At 45.0% G+C, this 17,522-nt stretch overlaps 1 protein-coding gene across 1 annotated transcript in view; it reads right to left on the reverse strand.

The window, feature by feature from the left end:
- LOC134445381 (formin-binding protein 1-like) overlaps positions 1 to 16,231 on the reverse strand; it is a 62,590-nt gene extending 46,359 nt beyond the window's left edge. The window contains exons 1-2 of the mRNA XM_063194464.1: positions 15,966 to 16,231; positions 13,997 to 14,112 (exon numbers count right to left, since the gene is read on the reverse strand). Coding sequence (XP_063050534.1) covers positions 13,997 to 14,112; positions 15,966 to 16,046 — 197 coding nt within the window. The 5' untranslated portion in view covers positions 16,047 to 16,231. The remainder of the gene's footprint in view (positions 1 to 13,996; positions 14,113 to 15,965) is intronic.
- Positions 16,232 to 17,522: the final 1,291 nt, after the last annotated feature.

Genomic DNA, 17,522 nt, shown 5'->3' on the forward strand with positions numbered 1-17,522 from the left:
GCTCCTCTCCTTTGATTCCATCTATCCCTTTTCTCCTTTTAGGATACTTTATGATTTTATATTTAGAGTGATTCACTGTATGATTTTTTTTCACCACATCATTTTGTCGTTGTGTGTGACGCAAATTGTATTGAATTGAATTGCTGTATGAAATGCACAATAAACCTTGCCTCGCACGCTAGTGCATTCTGCGTGTTGGTGTGACGCCTTCTGAAGTTAACGTGTGCTCCTCAGACGCAACGCAAAGCAATTTCATGACTTACATTATGGCTTGTGTGTGATAGCAGAGGGATTTCCTGACATACACACACCTGAAAGTTAATTAACTCACTAATGTGTAATAATTTTTTATAACATTATTGGAGACTTGTGCGTTATAGTCGGTTCAAATCAGCATGTCATCTATACGCAATGCATGATAGTCTGGCAGCCTTCCTGCCGTATCCTCGGTCTATCAGTCTAGATAGCAGTCTGGAGTCTGGCATCCCACCTCTCCCCTTTTGTCTCCTAAATTAAACATGGCAATGAATGGCTTCCTTTGCTCCTCATTGGCCTTAGTGTAAACGTATGGTGCGATGTCCTCTCCTCTTGCTGTCGGTGCCCCTCTCTAAATGCTTCTGGCTCCTGTATCCTTGGTGTCCTGTATGTGTGGGGTCCATGCTGGGCTACTTAACCTCTCTGCCTCTAGGCTCTTATCTGCCAGTGCCTTCTTCTCTGCCATGAAGTCTGTCTCAGAGTACCTGACCGTCTTTTTTTACCCCTATTCTGAAGAGTATTAGTTTACTACCTCGCTCTTACCTTTTGTCTTTACTAGCTCTGTGGTCTATACTTTCATGTTTCTCCAGTGGAGGAGCACACCGTGTATATGTCCTCCACTCTGTCCAGTGTGTGAGTTTATGGCAGGCATGGGTAAGCAGTTAGGGCATCAGACTTGTATCCCAAAGGTTGTCGGTTCGACTCCCGACCCACCAGGTTGGTGGGGGGAGTAATTAACCAGTGCTCTCCCCCATCCTCCTCCATGACTGAGGTACCCTGAGCCATGGTACCGTCCCGCCGCACTGCTCCCTTGGGGCGCCAATGGGGTCTGCCCCCTTGCACAAGTGAGGCATAAATGCAATTTCGTTGTGTGCAGTGTGCAGTAAACATTTGTGTGCTGTGGAGTGCTGTGTCACAATGACAATGGGAGTTGGAGTTTCCCAGTTTGGCTTTTACTTTCGTTTTCGTCTGCTGGCGTCAGCAGTGGTTATTAAATTGGATTTTGAAATGAGGTGGGACGGACAGAGGCTTGCCCCTCTACTCACTGTTGTCAATATCTATCAAATATTTCTAGAAATACCACAAGCAGAGGGAGGCAGCACAGCTCCGGCTGGCTGTGTTGCCATGGCGTGAGGGGAGCAGAACTGAGCTCTGGAGCGCTCCGGCAAAATGGATTCATTAGTTACAATTAGGGATGCAAATTATCGATCAATTCATTAACCATTAGTTGATTGCCTTATCAATCGACTAACGATTAATTAATAAGCAGCCTTTTTCCCCCAAAATCTCAATGTTTCTATAAATCTAAAAAATAAAATTAAAAATTGAGATGAAATACTACATTTAAATTAGTTTTATTTAAATTATTTAATCCACAGGTGATTTAAATATTCCCACTATTCACACCCCTCTTCACACACAATCTTAACATGTCCATTTCACCTGGGTCTCTTGTCTGTTGAATTGGCCATTAATTGCGATTAATGTTTTTTAACTGATTAACGCATGAATCGATTAAAGTCGATTAATCGATCAATCGTTTGCATCCCTAGTTACAATCAAGTGCCACGTAGTATTTCCAAATGACTTGATTTTACCTGTCAGGTGATTGGCTGGTTGAATGATCACCTGGTTGAATTGGCCAGGTAAAACAAGGGAAATGTGGCACTAGATTGTAGCTAATGAATACATTTTGCCCATCACTGGTTCTGTTGATATGCTATAACTGTCAAGCTGAGCTACACAGCTAGTACACAACACTACAGAAAGAGTAGCACCACTAGTGGTAAGGGATAGAGCTAACGTTACAGCTATGTTAACAGGCTACTTGTAGCTCATTTCGACAGCACAGCGGCCCATTTCAACAGAACACTGGCCCAATTGAATGTCCGTGTTCTCCTTCCCTTCGCTATCTCTAGTACTGTCTGTGTCCTCCCGAATGTATACTTCTGTCTGTGTCCTGTCCTCCCGTCTTTGCATGGCATGTGTTGTGTGCGCAATTTAATGTCCATGTCCGTGTTCGCCTTCCCTTCTTCCCCTTCTAGTACGGTGGAGTGTGTGTCCTCCCATATGTGTACTTCTGTCTGTCTCCTGTCCTCCCGTCTTTGCGTGGTATGTGTGTGCAATGCATGTCTGTGCCCTTCACTCTCTGTAATGTGTCTGCTAACCATGTCTGGACTGCTGGGACCTCATGAGGCAACATAACATAACGACACCACTCTCCTCTCTGTGCTTTTGACCTTCGTTTCCTTTCTCAGGGTGGTGTGCATTTCTCGAAAGCGTAGTTGTTCGCCAGTTAGCAACTTGGGTAGTTGTCAATAGGGAATTGCATTGCAAACAGCAGAGTAGATAGCATAGCTAGCAACTATGGTTTCAAGAAATGCACCTCTGGTGTGCAAATGAATGTGGGGATTAGTGTGCGTATGCATATTTGAAAGAATTTGAGTCAACTACTGTATCTAGGTGTGATATCGTGCTACGTATATTAATTGTAAAAATCTGATTGATTGACGGATTTTGATTGGCAGACTTGTGCCTTTTGCATGAATATTTCAATACTCTAATGTCAAGTAATATTCATATTGGCTATGTGTTTCATGTTGTCCTCTCTCAGCAAAAAAGATGTCTTGGCTCAACAAGTTCAAACTTGAAGACCAGGATAAATATGTTGTAGACCAGGAATAAATATCTATACGTATACAGTACAGTACATAAAGTAGATATTGAGCACTGTACTGTGTATTATGCCCATATCTGTATCTGTATCCTATCTGTGTAGGGTCTGTCCTATTCGTGTAGTAGGGTCTCTGCTTCTGCTATGTCCTCTTGTTGCCTGCACCAGTTCTATATCTGTGTCATCACTGTCTGCTGCAGTGCTGTGCAACCCACCCACCCACCCCCAATCTGTGGAGAACTGAGCTACTGTAAACGCATGATGACATCATCCGCAGCTAATTAGGAATGACACGAAGATCAATGCAATAAACATGACAACATTATTGTCAAAATCTGCCTGGTTTCATTGCTGCTTCCGCTGGCACCCTCCCCGCTCCGCTCCGCTCCTCTACGTGCCGTGTTGCATCTGTGTCATCCCTGTCTGCTCTGTCCCCAGGGCTGGACTGGACATCTGGCAAAGCGGGCATTTCCCGGTGGGCTCTGCACCCTCGCGGGCCCCTATTTTCAGAAATTATTTTTAAAAAAAATAATTCTGAAAATTGGGAGGGAAAGTGGAAAACAGCGATCCTAGCGGTTACGTTCCAAACACCAGGGCGATCCTATTGAAACTCCCATAGACAAGTTTTTTTTAAAATCCCACAAAGATATGACAAGGAACTTGAACACCAGGCACATTTTCAGCTTACACAATAGGATGAACTACTACCTGTGAAAATCTTGAGTAATTTTTTGCCCTTTTAAGAAAAATAGAAATTGTGCCAATCTGGTCGGAAACGGACTACAGCTCCCAGCATGCTGTGCTTCGCGCCTCGTTGACAACACAGAGAAACAAATGAACGCGAATTAAGCAAGTTCTTCGCTTCACATTCTTGTATTCCTGTGAGTTCCATATTGTCTTCTTATTACACATATATACACGCAATTAGTTTGGTTTGGTTTTAACTCCTCTAGTAGATATGATGGCTTCTGTAGTGACGAGTAACCACCTCTCTGGCTCATGTTTGGCTATGCTAATTTGGCTATGCTAATTACATGGAGTAAACAGTAAGTCAGTGTAGTTCTGTATTAGCTTTTTAAAGAATATTAAAATCAGTTCAGATCAGTGAAAAACCACCTGATTCGATAAAACGGGCCAACATGCATAATATATGACTGCCACTACTCCTACTTCATCGTCAGGGCTGAGATATACATTTTCTACGANAAAACCCATTCATTTCATTCAGAGGCTTGGAACGTTGCCAGCAGGGGGGGGGTGAGATTACTTTCCCTCCCAATGGGGGCCGACGAGGGTGCAGGGCCCAACGGTGAGTCCGTTCTGCGCCGCTGAGTATGAGGGGCCCTTTAAGCCAAAAGTGCCCGGGCCCCAATTCTTCCCCAGTCCACCCCTGTCTGTCCCTGTGCCAAAAGGATGAGCTCATCTCCTCTCCGCTCCGCTCTTCCTTTTCAATATTCCTATTCTGTCTCCATCCTTGCTTGTGTGTCCTGTGTGGCCGTCTTCCCCCAGTCTGTCCTCTACTATAAACCCTCATATTCCTGCCGTCTCTCCACCAATAAATCAGCCTGTGAATATGAACCCCTTACATAGTCAACGTGAGCAACGCAAGCTAAGGTGTGAGTGGGAGGGAGAGATCTGACTTTGTGAATTTATGTATGGTGAATATATGTGCTGTGTGTAATGTCTTTGTGTCTACTTCTGTGTTTATGTATGTACGCTACTGGACACCTTCATTTCCCTCTGGATTAATAAATGATATTCTACTCTACTATACTCTACTCTAAGGAACGTTAAGGTGCATTGTTTTATGTGCACCCGAAGGATAGCGATGTGAATGCATTAGGATGCGTCCACACTGTAACCCCCCAACCTTCCCCTCAACCCCACATCTTCTCTCTGTCTCCAAGATTGTCTGCCTACTATGGGTGGAGACAATGTCACAGGAGGTAGAGGGGTGGACCAACCAGCACCATTGTCATTGATGCATGAGCCTGTGTGTGTGTGTGTGTGTGTGTGTGTGTGTGTGTGTGTGTGTGTGTGTGTGTGTGTGTGTGTGTGTGTCTGTGTGTGTGTCTGTGTGTGTGTCTGTGTGTGTGTGGGTATGAGAGTGTGTGTGTGTGTCTGTGAGTGAGTGAGTGAGTGAGTGAGTGAGTGAGTGAGTGAGTGAGTGAGTGAGTGAGAGAGAGAGAGAGAGAGAGAGAGAGAGAGAGAGAGAGAGAGAGAGAGAGAGAGAGAGAGATGAGACATTAATTATAGAATATTATGTACTCAGCTCCGTGTTGGAGAGTGATATCAAATTCATCAGTCAATGGGCCTACCTAGCTAACACCTGTTGTTTTCCTGCCCCTGGCACCATGTGTAGTGTAGAGCTCATACTACTTTAATACCAACCACTGACATCAGGGTTCCCCCAGCACTTTATTGCTGAGGCGGCCACCTTGACAAGAAACACTTACCACCTTGACTAGGCCGCTGAAAAGATCAAGATTTCATGTTGTTAATGTAATTTCTAAAGGTGCTTAGCCAAAAAAAATACAATTTTAACGCCACACCACCTTGACTAACAAAAATTCTGGGTGAAACACTGCACTGACATGGTAAGATGGGCACAACATCAGAAAGCTCTCTCCAGTATCAGTTTGTAGAAAAATCTAAAGAAAATTAACAAAACCTCCTAATGTCACATCCACGTTGTCTTGTGAACACACAAATCTGACTAATTCCGATTTAAGGCAAGGATGATTGTGGATTGTTTAGCACAATACATTTATCTTTTAAGGGACACTGTGTGAGATTTTTAGTAGTTCATTTCCAGAATTCATGCTGCCCATTCACAAATGTTACCTTTTTCACGAATACTTACCACCACCATCAAATTCCATGTAGTCATTATGACTGGAAAAATTGCACTTTTCATACATGAAAAGGGGGATCTTCTACATGGTCCGCCATTTTGAATTTCCAAAAAAAAAACATTTTAAGGTGCAAAAATGACTGTACTTGGACCATACAAGAAAATATTTGTTTATTACTAAGTAAACTTTCATGTTAAGATCAAATTTGGCAACAGGCAGCGCTGTTTCAATGNGCAGCAAAGTTGCAGTACCTTTTTTTGACCATTTCCTGCACAGTGTCCCTTTAAAAGAAATATTGTCTAAAAATGTAATATCAATATTGAATGAAATAATTGTGGCATTGATTTTTCTCATAACCGAGCAGCCCTACTCTTTACCATCCATTTACTGTAACTGCCTGATTCTCTGTGATCAATTAAACTGTGAGAACTCCACCCATACTGCAGCCTTCCTGCCCGTTTACAGATACTCAATATGTCTAGTCCGCATTGCCTGGCCATCAAAGCTATGAGGTGGGCTGGCTGGGTGGGGCCAGTGACCACCCACTTGACAATCAGATCCACCCTATCAGAAGGCTCTCTAAATCCCATTGGCTGTTTTAGTAATAAAAATAAATAACTTTGGTCTTCTGGAAATGGCATGCCCAGTGTTTTTTTCCAGGACCACCCATGTGGTTATTAATCTAGGCTACTATGCCCCGGTCACCCATACTGTATTCTATTGTCTGTCAGTTCTGTCTTATCTGCACTTTGTGTGCGTGTGTGTGTGTGTGTGCGTAAGTGAGTAAGAGAGTAATTGAGTAAGAGAGAGAGCGCGGGGTGTGTGGATGTTAACTGATGTAAGGCATTTCGCAATACTCAGCTTGTTGATATATGTTTACTGCAATGTCTAATTATGCGTATTACTGTGTTGTCTTGTACCTAAAGTATGTCTTGTATCTATAGCTGTCAGACACCTTAATTTCCCTCGGGATAAATACAAGTACTCTACTCTACTCTAGTTTTGTGCTCTTGATTGGCAATACATGATTCACTTTATGCCACTAGCCAGATTTTGCTCTGCACATGCACAGAAAATAAATGAAGCCGAAATGAAATGAAACCAAAATCCGACTGGTTAAAATAAATCAACCGTCGGGCGCATTAAACACCACATCTGTGGCGCAGACACAAAACTGGTCAGTTTCCAAAAAACATAATAATTACGCACGCCGGCACTAACAGAACAGATCGAGCAGCCGGTGCAGATCAGGTACCGACAGACAGCTCCCTTCATTGTGTGGTAGCTATCCGAAGCTATTCAAACTGCTTCCCACGTGCTAGCTGGCTGCCCAGTCTGTATCTATCTGGTCCTGTCAGCTCTTCTTTACCTGCTGTCTGTTACCCTTTTTTTCCTGCTGACTCATGTCTGTGATCCCCCTACCCCAGGGTCTGTGCTGATTGTCTGTCTGTCTGTCTGCCTGTCTGTCTGTCTGTCTGTCTGTCTGTCTGTCTGTCTGTCTGTCTGTCTGTCTGTCTGTCTGTCTGCCTGCCTCCAAGGGTCAACTCGCCTGTCTGTTTCTGCCTGTCTGTCTCTGTGATGCTATGCTCTCCTCCAGTGGTGGGATTCATTGTCTGAGTGCCTGTCTGCCTGTCTGCCTGCCTGTCTGTCTGTCTGTCTGTCCGCATCTAATGGTCCGTCATGCAGCCTGGTGTCAATGGTCCTCTGCCCGTCTTTGCCCCTGTCTATACCTGCCTGCCTGCCTGCCTGCCTGCCTGCCTGCCTGCCTGCCCGTCTTTGCCCCTGTCTCTGCCTGCCTGCCTGCCTGCCTGCCTGCCTGCCTGCCTGCCCGTCTTTGCCCCTGTCTCTGCCTACCTGCCTGCCTGTCTGTCTCTCTGCCTGCCTGCCTGCCTGCCTGCCTGCCTGCCTGGCCTTCTTTGCCCCTGTCTCTGCCTACCTGCCTGCCTGCCTGCCTGTCTGTCTATCTGCCTGTCTGCCTGCCTGCCTGCCTGCCTGCCTGGCTGTCTTTGCCCCCGTCTCTGCCTACCTGCCTGCCTGCCTGCCTGTCTGTCTTTCTGCCTGCCTGCCCGTCTTTGCCCCTGTCTCTGCCTGCCTGCCTGCCTGTCTATGCCTGCCTGCCTGCCTGCCTGCCTGTCTGTCTAACATTCTGCCTGTCTGTATATCTGCCTCCCTCCAATGGTCCAATCGTCTGTCTGTTTCTGCCCGTCTGTCTCTCAGTCATGTTGTCCAAAACCTTGGCGCCTGCGATCCTCTATCTGTCTTTTTTCCTCTCTGCCTTTGTCTCACTCTCTCTGTTTGTTTGTTTTTCTCATCGTCTCTGTCTGCACCCTCTAGCTATCCGCATCTGTCCACCTCAGCCTTGTCCTACCTGCGCTGTGCTATCTTCACTTCTGCCCTCGTCTGTCGGTGATGCCTTACTACTACTCAGTGTTGTCAGATGTACGATAATTACCAGATTTGTACCATCATTTTGTCCATTTTGTCCTCTGTGCGATGAAAAAAGTATGATTTTGTACAATAATCTCCGAGTTGTCATTCAATTCTTTTAGATGCCTTTAAACAGCAATTTTGGTCTTTTACGATAATTCCCTCCCAAAAAGCCCCCAAAAACGATAATTTTAAGGTTTTGGTACGATAATTCAGTATTTTCCATCTGGCAACACTGCTACGACTCCATGTCTGTGCTTGGTCCCTAAACCCTGCTGTGGCTCCAGGACGTCTTCTTTGTCTATCTGTGCTCGTCTGAGGCTGTATCAGTCTCTGTTCAGTCTCTCTCTTTTTTTTTCGGGCTCTGTCTTTTTGGTATTTTTTTTTAACCGCCTGCCCTGTGCATGTCTGACTGCCTTTGTATCTCTCTGTGCTTCTCTTTCTGTCTTTTCTGTTTGTCTGTAGTGTCCTGTCGTGTCTGTGCTCATCTCCAATTCTTAGTGTCTGTCTGTGGCACTGTCCTGTGCCGTGTCTGTGTTTTATTTTTTTACTGTATCTGCCTGTGCATGTCTGACAGCCTTTGTATCTCTGTGCTTCTCTTTCTGTCTTTTCTGTTTGTCTGTGTCGTCGCGTCTGTGCCCATCTCCAATTCTTAGTGTCTGTCTGTGGCAGCGCAGCATCACTGTCCTCCTTTGCATCCACCTGCACTGCACTCCTGCTACTGTACATCACATTTAAAAGATTACACCTGCATTACATCTGCTTTCGTTTTCCCTCCTCTTTGTCTATTCTCCCTCTCCTGACATGTTTTTTTCCCCATGTTCTGTCTGTCTCTATCTTTTTTTTCGCACCGAGGTCTTTTTTTCTGTTCTTCTCTGCTCAACAGTCTATTTCCATCATTTTGTCTCTGGCTACAGTCTTTTTGTTCTTCTCAAATGTAGAGCCCCCACTGACTCTCTCCCCCTCATTCTTATTCTTTTCTGCTCTCCATTTCTCTCTCCCTACTCCCTCCATTTCTATACCTCTCTTCCTCACTCACTTTTTCCCTCCATCATTCCCTAGCTCTCTTTCTCTCACTTTCTCTCCTCCCCTCACTCTCTTTCCCTCCTTCACTCCCTTCCTCTGTCTTCTCTTCATCACTTCATCTCTGTTTCTCCCACACCTCTCCCCCTCATGTTTATTCCCTCTGTCCTCCCTTCCTATCGCCCCCCCTCCCTCTCTCCATCACTCCCTCTCTCCATCTTTCTCCCCCCACCCCCCATCGCCGTCTCTGTTCACACCCTCCAGTCTGATCCTCCCCTGAGCGCGCGAGCGAGAGTGGCTGTGCTGTGCTGTTCCATGTGCCTGCCTGTATACTGTGTTGCTAGGCAGATCACCAAGCCAGCCAGCCAGTGTTGCCTTGCCTTGCCTGCCCGCCTAGCCCACCTCGCCTTGCCTCCTGTCTCATCACCACGGCAACACACACACACACACACACAGCATCTCACAGCTGACCTACAGCAGAGGACGTCGTCGTAGCTGCCTGCCTGCCTGTCTGTCCCGTAACAGCCCAGTTTCTACGGTAACAGTGGAGGGAGGCAGGGAGGGAGGGAGGGAGGGAGGGAGGGAGGGAGGCGTGTGTGCGGACCAGACTAAAGGTGCCAGAGATGATTACGGTTAACCTGTGTGTGCGCCCGCACCGCGCGCTCACCCCTCCCACCTGGCCCTTCCCTTCCCTTCCCTTCCCTTCCCTTCCCTTCCCTTCCCTTCCCAACAACAGCCAGCCGCCACCAGTTAGCGTCGCTTAGCATCACGACGAGCGGGGACAACGTTTAGTAATAATTATTACAGCCACGAGTTAGCTTCACTTAGCATGACTAGCGGGGGAGATATTTAATAATTATTACAGCCACGAGTTAGCTTCGCTTAGCATGACCACTAGCGAGGGCGATGCTAGTCGTTATCCAGACACGTTATTCATGTACTGCTACTGACAACCTGGGAAAGAGACCTCTCCTCGCTAAACACAAGATAATGTTTTAGTTTGTGCATTGACCCTTTTGAAAAATAAACTCTCAAATGACATGAGCACTGGTTAGTGCATTGTTGTCCACGATGGCCCCATGTGTAGACTGCTCAAATGCAGCATTGTACACAGACACACGACACACACAACACACATACATTACAAAAGGGTAAATGCAGCATTTTACACACACACACACACACACACACACACACACACACACACACACACCGCCTATCATCACAGTACTTATCAGCTTTTTACACACACGGCCACGCGCACGCACACACACACACACACATACTCACACACACATGCTTAAAAGCATGCCCCATTACAATACGAGGGCTCATCCAATAGGAAGAGGTGGTGCAATAGACGCTGTGGTACCAATCTGGCTGAAGGCATGAATAGACTGAATGGTGCATCAGGGATGTGTGTGTGTGTGTGTGTGTGTGTGTGTGTGTGTGTGTGTGTGTGTGTGTGTGTGTGTGTGTGTGTGTGTGTGTGTGTGTGTGTGTGTGGAGATGTGCGTCTGTACGTTAAGCGTGTTCGTGAATGTATGTGAAACAAGGATGCAACAGGGATGTGCATGTGCATGAGAGAGAGAGAGAGAGAGAGAGAGAGAGAGAGAGAGAGAGAGAGAGAGAGAGCATACCAGCTTCCACAGCACGCACACGCACGCACGCACGCACACACACACCCTTTGGTCCTCCATGGCAATCACTGCAACAGGCTGCAGCTAGGGGCTTCATATCATTGTGTGTGTGTGTGTGTGTGTGTGTGTGTGTGTGTGTGTGTGTGTGTGTGTGTGTGTGTGTGTGTGTGTGTGTGTGTGTGTGTGTGTGTGTGTGTTAGTTGGAGGCTCAATTTCAATGTGTAGCTATATGTGCGAGCGTATATACAGTGTGTGTGTGTGTGTGTGTGTGTGTGTGTGTGTGTGTGTGTGTGTGTGTGAGTGAGTTGGCTGGAGGCGCCATTTCAATATGAAGCTATACTCTTCTGTTTCTTGAGTGAGTGTCTTTGTGTGTATCTCTCTGTGGACCTATTATGATCCTTGTGTGTGTGGGGGGGCGCACGCGTGTGTGTGCGTGTGTATGTGTGACAGTGCTGTATGGGACGTCTGATTTTATTGGAACTATGCTATCCCATTAGAGAAGCTTGCCAACGATAGCACTGACCACTAATGTGAGTCTTGGCCGAGCGGGCACTTAAAAAACACCCCTCATCAGCAGACATTTGGGCTGTTACAGGCTTCTTCTTCTTCTTGTGAGGCGCGCAAGTACGCTCCTACAAGTATAAAACTAACGTTGCAATTTTTCCCCTTTGTATGAATCTATAGTTGGAGATTGGTGTGTGTGTGTGTGTGTGTGTGTGTGTGTGTGTGTGTGTGTGTGTGTGTGTGTGTGTGTGTGTGTGTGTGTGTGTGTGATGTGTGTGCTTGAGGGAGGGGTGGTATGGATGGTTGCACAATAAAGAGGTGACGTTGAGGGCTGCTCAATTATGGCAAAAAATAATAACCCCGACAGCTTTCATGAATTTTGGCATCACAATTACTAAACGTGATTACCTCTTGTGATCAGCAGTTTTGGCAAGAACAAAAAAAACCCTAGACGTGCACATCAGCTGGTGTAACTTGATTGTAGGGATGCAAATTATCGATTAATTCATTAATCATTAGTTGATAGCCTTATCGGTCGACTTACGATTAATTGATAAGCGGCGTTTTCCCCCGGAAATCTCAATGCTTCTCGGAAAAAAAAATACTAAATCTAAACATTTTAATTAAAAATTGAGATAAAATACCACATTTAAATTAATTCTATTTCAATTCTTTAATCCAAAGGTGATTTAAATATTCCCACTATTCACACCCCTCTTCACACACACTTTTCACATGCCCATTTCACCTGAGTCTCTTGTCAGTTGAATTATCGATTAATTGTGATTAATGTTTTTTAATCGATTAATTCATTGATCGATTTAAGTCGATTAATTGATTAATCGTTTGCAGCCCTACTTGATTGTGCAGTTTTCCTAACTATGTTGAGTGTTGCTTGTGTTGTTGGTACTTGTGTGCTTGCCATATCTGCTGTAGTGCTGTATAAATGTCATTGGGGTGATGGATGTCATTGTTAAGTTTTTTTCTATACTCAAAACTCTCTCTCTCTCTCTCTCTCTATCTCTCTCTCTCTCCACAGAAATCACAGAGATGGCACTAACGCGACCAATCATGGAATATTAAAATGTGGGTCAACACAACAGTGTGTAGCAAGCAACCCCAACCCGTAACCATGGCGATGACATGCTGACGGTGTCAACACTCGCCTGCTGCGCATGTTACCCATTAGCAGACGCATCACAGACCAGCAGGAGCCCGTTTCTCAAAAGCATTGTTGCTAACCAGGTAGCAACTTACTAGCTTTCCAATGGGAAATTGCATTGCAACCAAGTAAGTTGCTAACTTAGTTAGTAACGATGCTTTCGAGAAACAGGGTCCAGCAGAAATACAAAAACACACACATGCAAAAGCACAGACACAATGCACACAAATGCTGTACATGCACTGGGTAGCACTTTGTATAAAGGTGTCCTCTTTTAGGATATTAACACATAAAATTGTGTACTTTCACTGTGCATATCTACAGTATAATGTGACAAGGGACAGTGACACAGACTGTAACTCATACCCTGTACAATATGGAAGCAAACATGTTGGAAGAGTAGCGGTGATGTTTTAGTGCCAACGGTGTAAACACAGAGTCAACATACACACAAACACAAAAGCTATTGAAAAAATCTAGTGGCACAATAGGTAGAGGTCTAAGAGCACAGTAATCATGAGCAATCACAAAACCCAAGGCAATGGCAAGATGCCATGATTAAATGTTTAAAAAACGTGCATCCGTCTCCAGACCACAGACTGAAATAAATTAAAATACAGATAAGAAGACGAGTTTATTTCTACAGACAAACGAGTGCTTTTGTAACCAAGGTCTTACTGCACAGCCCACCACTCAAGGCTGGAACTCATGACCTCCTGGCAACCCTTTGGCAAGAGACCAAAGGTGCAATATCAGCAGGCTTAAGGTCTTGGGCGGCTCTCTAAAGCAGTGTTTCCCAACCAGGGGTACGCGAGCACACCTCAGGGGGTACGCGGAAAAATGTAATAATAGCAAATATATGGAGTGTAGTCACATTTGGATAGAGGAACAGAGCATGAGTGAGGGTGAGGGGGTACTACTCATCATATGACAAAATTGCTTAGAGGGTACGCAGGACAAAAAAGGTTGAGAAACACTGCTCCAAAGGGCTGGCTGCTCATGGCCACCACAGCTGTATGAGGATTCGTGAGGGAGGGAGGTTTACCAATTCTCTACTGCCAAACTCTGCTCCGACCTCTCCATAACATTCTCAGGGTTTCCCCTAGCACTTTATTGCTAAGGCGGCCACCTTGACAAGAAACACCTACTGTACCACCTTGACTGGGTCCCCTGAGAAGATGAAGATTTCATGTTGTAAATGTATTTTTTGTGAAGTTGCTTGACCAAAAATATATACTTTTAACTCCCCACCATCTTGACTAACAAAAATTCTGCGGGAAACACTGATTCTAAAAATGTCACTGAGAGCAGCTCTTTATGTTGTTTGTAAACTATAGTGTGTGGATGCCGAAGAAAACGAATGTAACGTACATACATAAAAATAAAATGCTTGTGGTTGAATTATACCAGCCAGTCATGTAACACAGCCTAGATTTACAGGCATGCTGTTGCTCACCTGATCTGTTTGGCGTAGTTGAGCTCGATTTCCGAGCGCTCCTTCACAAACTTGGTGTACCGCTCCACAAACTCAATCCCCCACTGCGTATGCTTCTCCAAGTTATCAAACTGGTCCTGGGGGAGAAAAACAGAGGCACAGCAAACAAACAGAAAGATGGAGAGGGATTTAGAGCCATTTGTGCAAAGCCTGAACATTTCATCAACTGACGCTACAAAGAATGACTACTATAGGACAAAAAGGCAACCCAGTTGCTGTCTTTTTTCTCTCGCTGTTGTGCTTCTCCAAGCAAGCGAGTCTTGTGAAAATGCTGTATCGTGGAAATGCAAAGAGGGCCCTTTAATCACTGCCCCATCCTCAAGCACTATGTCTAGCGGACCATGTGTGTGACAGATGACACCATATACACACCACCTCCCACGTTGACAGATCACTGTGTGGCTGTGTGTGTGTGTGTGTGTGTGTGTGTGTGTGTGTGTGTGTGTGTGTGTGTGTGTGTGTGTGTGTGTGTGTGGAGAGAGAGAGAGAGAGAGAGAGAGAGAGAGAGAGAGAGAGAGAGAGAGAGAGAGAGAGAGACAGAGAGAGAGAGAGAGATTGCTGTGCAGTGACACATGCCAGACTAACCCTTTGTGCTGCCAATTTACACTGTCTGTCTGTCTAGCAATATATTAGCATCGTTCTATAATTGGGATGTGTCTGACCCTCTCTGCACATCTCCACACCAGGACACACACACACACAACATAGATTCCCACACCCCTGTTGCCCTAGTTTGTCCCAGTCCAGAGACAGAGAAAGTGTTTGATGTCACCGACATCAATGCAACAAAGAAACTAGGCTTGTAGGTCACCATAATGATCACCGTCCGAAAGACCGATTTAAATTTAACTGCAACGCCTTCCTGAAATACACTTCACATCAAATGTCAATTACACACGAGCATAATAGAGTTCAGCTCGTTGCAGTGTTAGTGCACTCAACAGACGAATTAGGCCCACATATATCACGGCCTAACTTGAATGAGCCAATGCAATCTGCCATTAACCTCCAGACATTTAGGAATACATCATACTAATATCACATAAAACAACAATACAATGGGCTACACACAAAACATACTTCAGAACATAATTTGATGTTTTCGTAACGCTGCAGTTATTCAAGCAGTGTGTGGTCTGAAAATTCAGTAAATCTCATGTAAACAAATATGGCCACGCTATTTTTCTAGGATAAATCGCGCTGGATTTGCGCCTCCTTTGACAGGTGGCTCAGGGTGTAAACAAGATGACCCGCCTGCCTGCCCGCCCGAGATCCCAGATTACCTACATAAACAACGACATCAGCACGTGCGTCTAGGAACATACTAGGACAAAAAATACGGTTTCTCCAAAAGCCCGAGTATTATTACACTATATGAATCAAGCGAATTGTTGTCAATGGAAGTGCTGATAGAAACACAGCAAGCTCGCATGTCCTACATGTTGTTGGTCCTTGCGGCGCATAGGGATGCTGCTAGCGCTGGCTGGCTTGGGCGCCTACTAATGGGTTTCCAATGACTGTTAGCAGGTACTGTGGTAGGGTGTTGTGAATGTGAGGGGGCTTTGCTACTGCTAACTGGGCAATGTGGCTAGCAGACACCTGCCACAGGCTGCTAAAGCCATGGATCAACTGTGCCCCCTGTTATGCACTGCATGGGTCTCTGACAGCACACTGTCACTCTTTTGCAGATGCTACCTGCATCTGCCGTCATCTGAAAAATAAAATTATAACAATGCCACATTCATCTCTGGGATAACAAAGTTGTCTGTGTGCAGCAAGGATAGACTGGCTAGCAAGCTAATAGAGATTTGCAGAACGTTAATCTTGGATCTGCAGCGGCACCTGCACAGAGACCACCACCAGTGAATATCTCAGCTGGTTCCCATTTTTTCCTGAAATCACCTGAGATGCATTCATAATTTATACGTACCCATAATTCTGTCCCCCAGCTACAGTTCATGGTCTCACGACCATTCCTCCGTAACGTCAGTATTCCACGATTTGAATCCATGCGTCAAATCTGGGTTGGTAGCTGATGTTGCAAACGGAATATTCTCACACCTCCGCCGTCATGAATGTTCGTCCCTGCGGTCCGAAAGTCAAGATTTATCTCCGCATTGTAGCGGTGCCAAATGGATTCATCGCCCACCGTCGTCGTGTTAAAGAATGATGGTCCCGCACAGCACTGCACTGGCAGTCGACTCTCTCCCTGACAGAACACGGCCACACGCTCAAAAGAAGCGGAGCGCAGAGAGGAGACGAGGGGCCAGAGTGGGAGGAGGAGGCGGATGATGAGGGGGAGGCGGAGGAGGAGAGGAGAGGGGAGGGCACTGCTCTGCTCGCCCGGCGTGAACTGATCAGATGCAAACGACTAACCAGGAGAATCCATCTCATCCTTCGCCATCTAAATAACTGTACACATACAAAGGTGTGCTCATGCAAAGTATAGGAGATGATGGCACGCATTGCTATTTGTATGCTGGCTTCATGCAAAGTGGCTCTTTGTTTGTGAAATACAATGACACCGTTCACTTTGCATACTAAACCAAACGGTCTGCCCGATATAGATATTTTTACACAGTGAGCTGTGGAAAACTGGTGGAACCGCGTTTAATGCAAAGGGCCTTCCATTTCCCTATGATTTGCGCTCATAAATTCATACATAGGCTAAAATGCAGGACAACAGGTTTACATAATTACTCGAAAAGGATTTTGGTGAGTTCAGCTTCTATGTGATAAACATAATGCAGTAGGGGCTATAGAAATTATTGTACATTTGAAATTGTGAAGGGTATTACAAAAAGATAAACAAAACCGTAAAATAGTGACATCTGGCGCTTCAAGCATGCCAATGCTATTTTAATGCGCTGACATGCACATCAAAACTGCTTTCTATAGTCAATAAAAAAAGGTAAGGTCAAGATATTATAACCAGGGGTGGAAAAGTAACTTATTACTTTTACTCAATATTGTACTTGAGTAGCTTTTATGAATACTTTGTACTTTTTGAGTACATTTTTAAATTAATACTTTTACTTGTACTTGAGTACATTTTGACCTAAGTACTTTACTCAATTACACTGGAACCTGGCCTGAGTACTGAGTAAAAAAAATTGACTGAGAGACAAAATGCCATGCACAATAATGCCACAATCCGCCAGAAATGAAAGATTGTGCAGGATGGCACACAGCATTTCCACTATTTCCACTATCTTGTATCAATGTATTGGATGATGGCTGGTGCCAAGCAAGAGATAGAGGTTATGGAGGACGATATTCAAGAAAATTAAACATGACATTCTCAAGAGGAAAGCTAATTAAAAGTAACTAAGTACTTTTTACTCAAATTACATTTTAAGTGAAGTACTTTTTACTTTTACTTGAGTAGATTTTTAGATAGGTACTTTTACTTGTACTTGAGTAGAATTTAGGCAAAGTAAAGATACTTTTACTTGAGTACACATTTTCTGTACTCTTTCCACCTCTG

This window comes from Engraulis encrasicolus, chromosome 3 (assembly GCF_034702125.1).
Source record: "Engraulis encrasicolus isolate BLACKSEA-1 chromosome 3, IST_EnEncr_1.0, whole genome shotgun sequence".
Taxonomy (NCBI): Eukaryota; Metazoa; Chordata; class Actinopteri; order Clupeiformes; family Engraulidae; genus Engraulis; species Engraulis encrasicolus.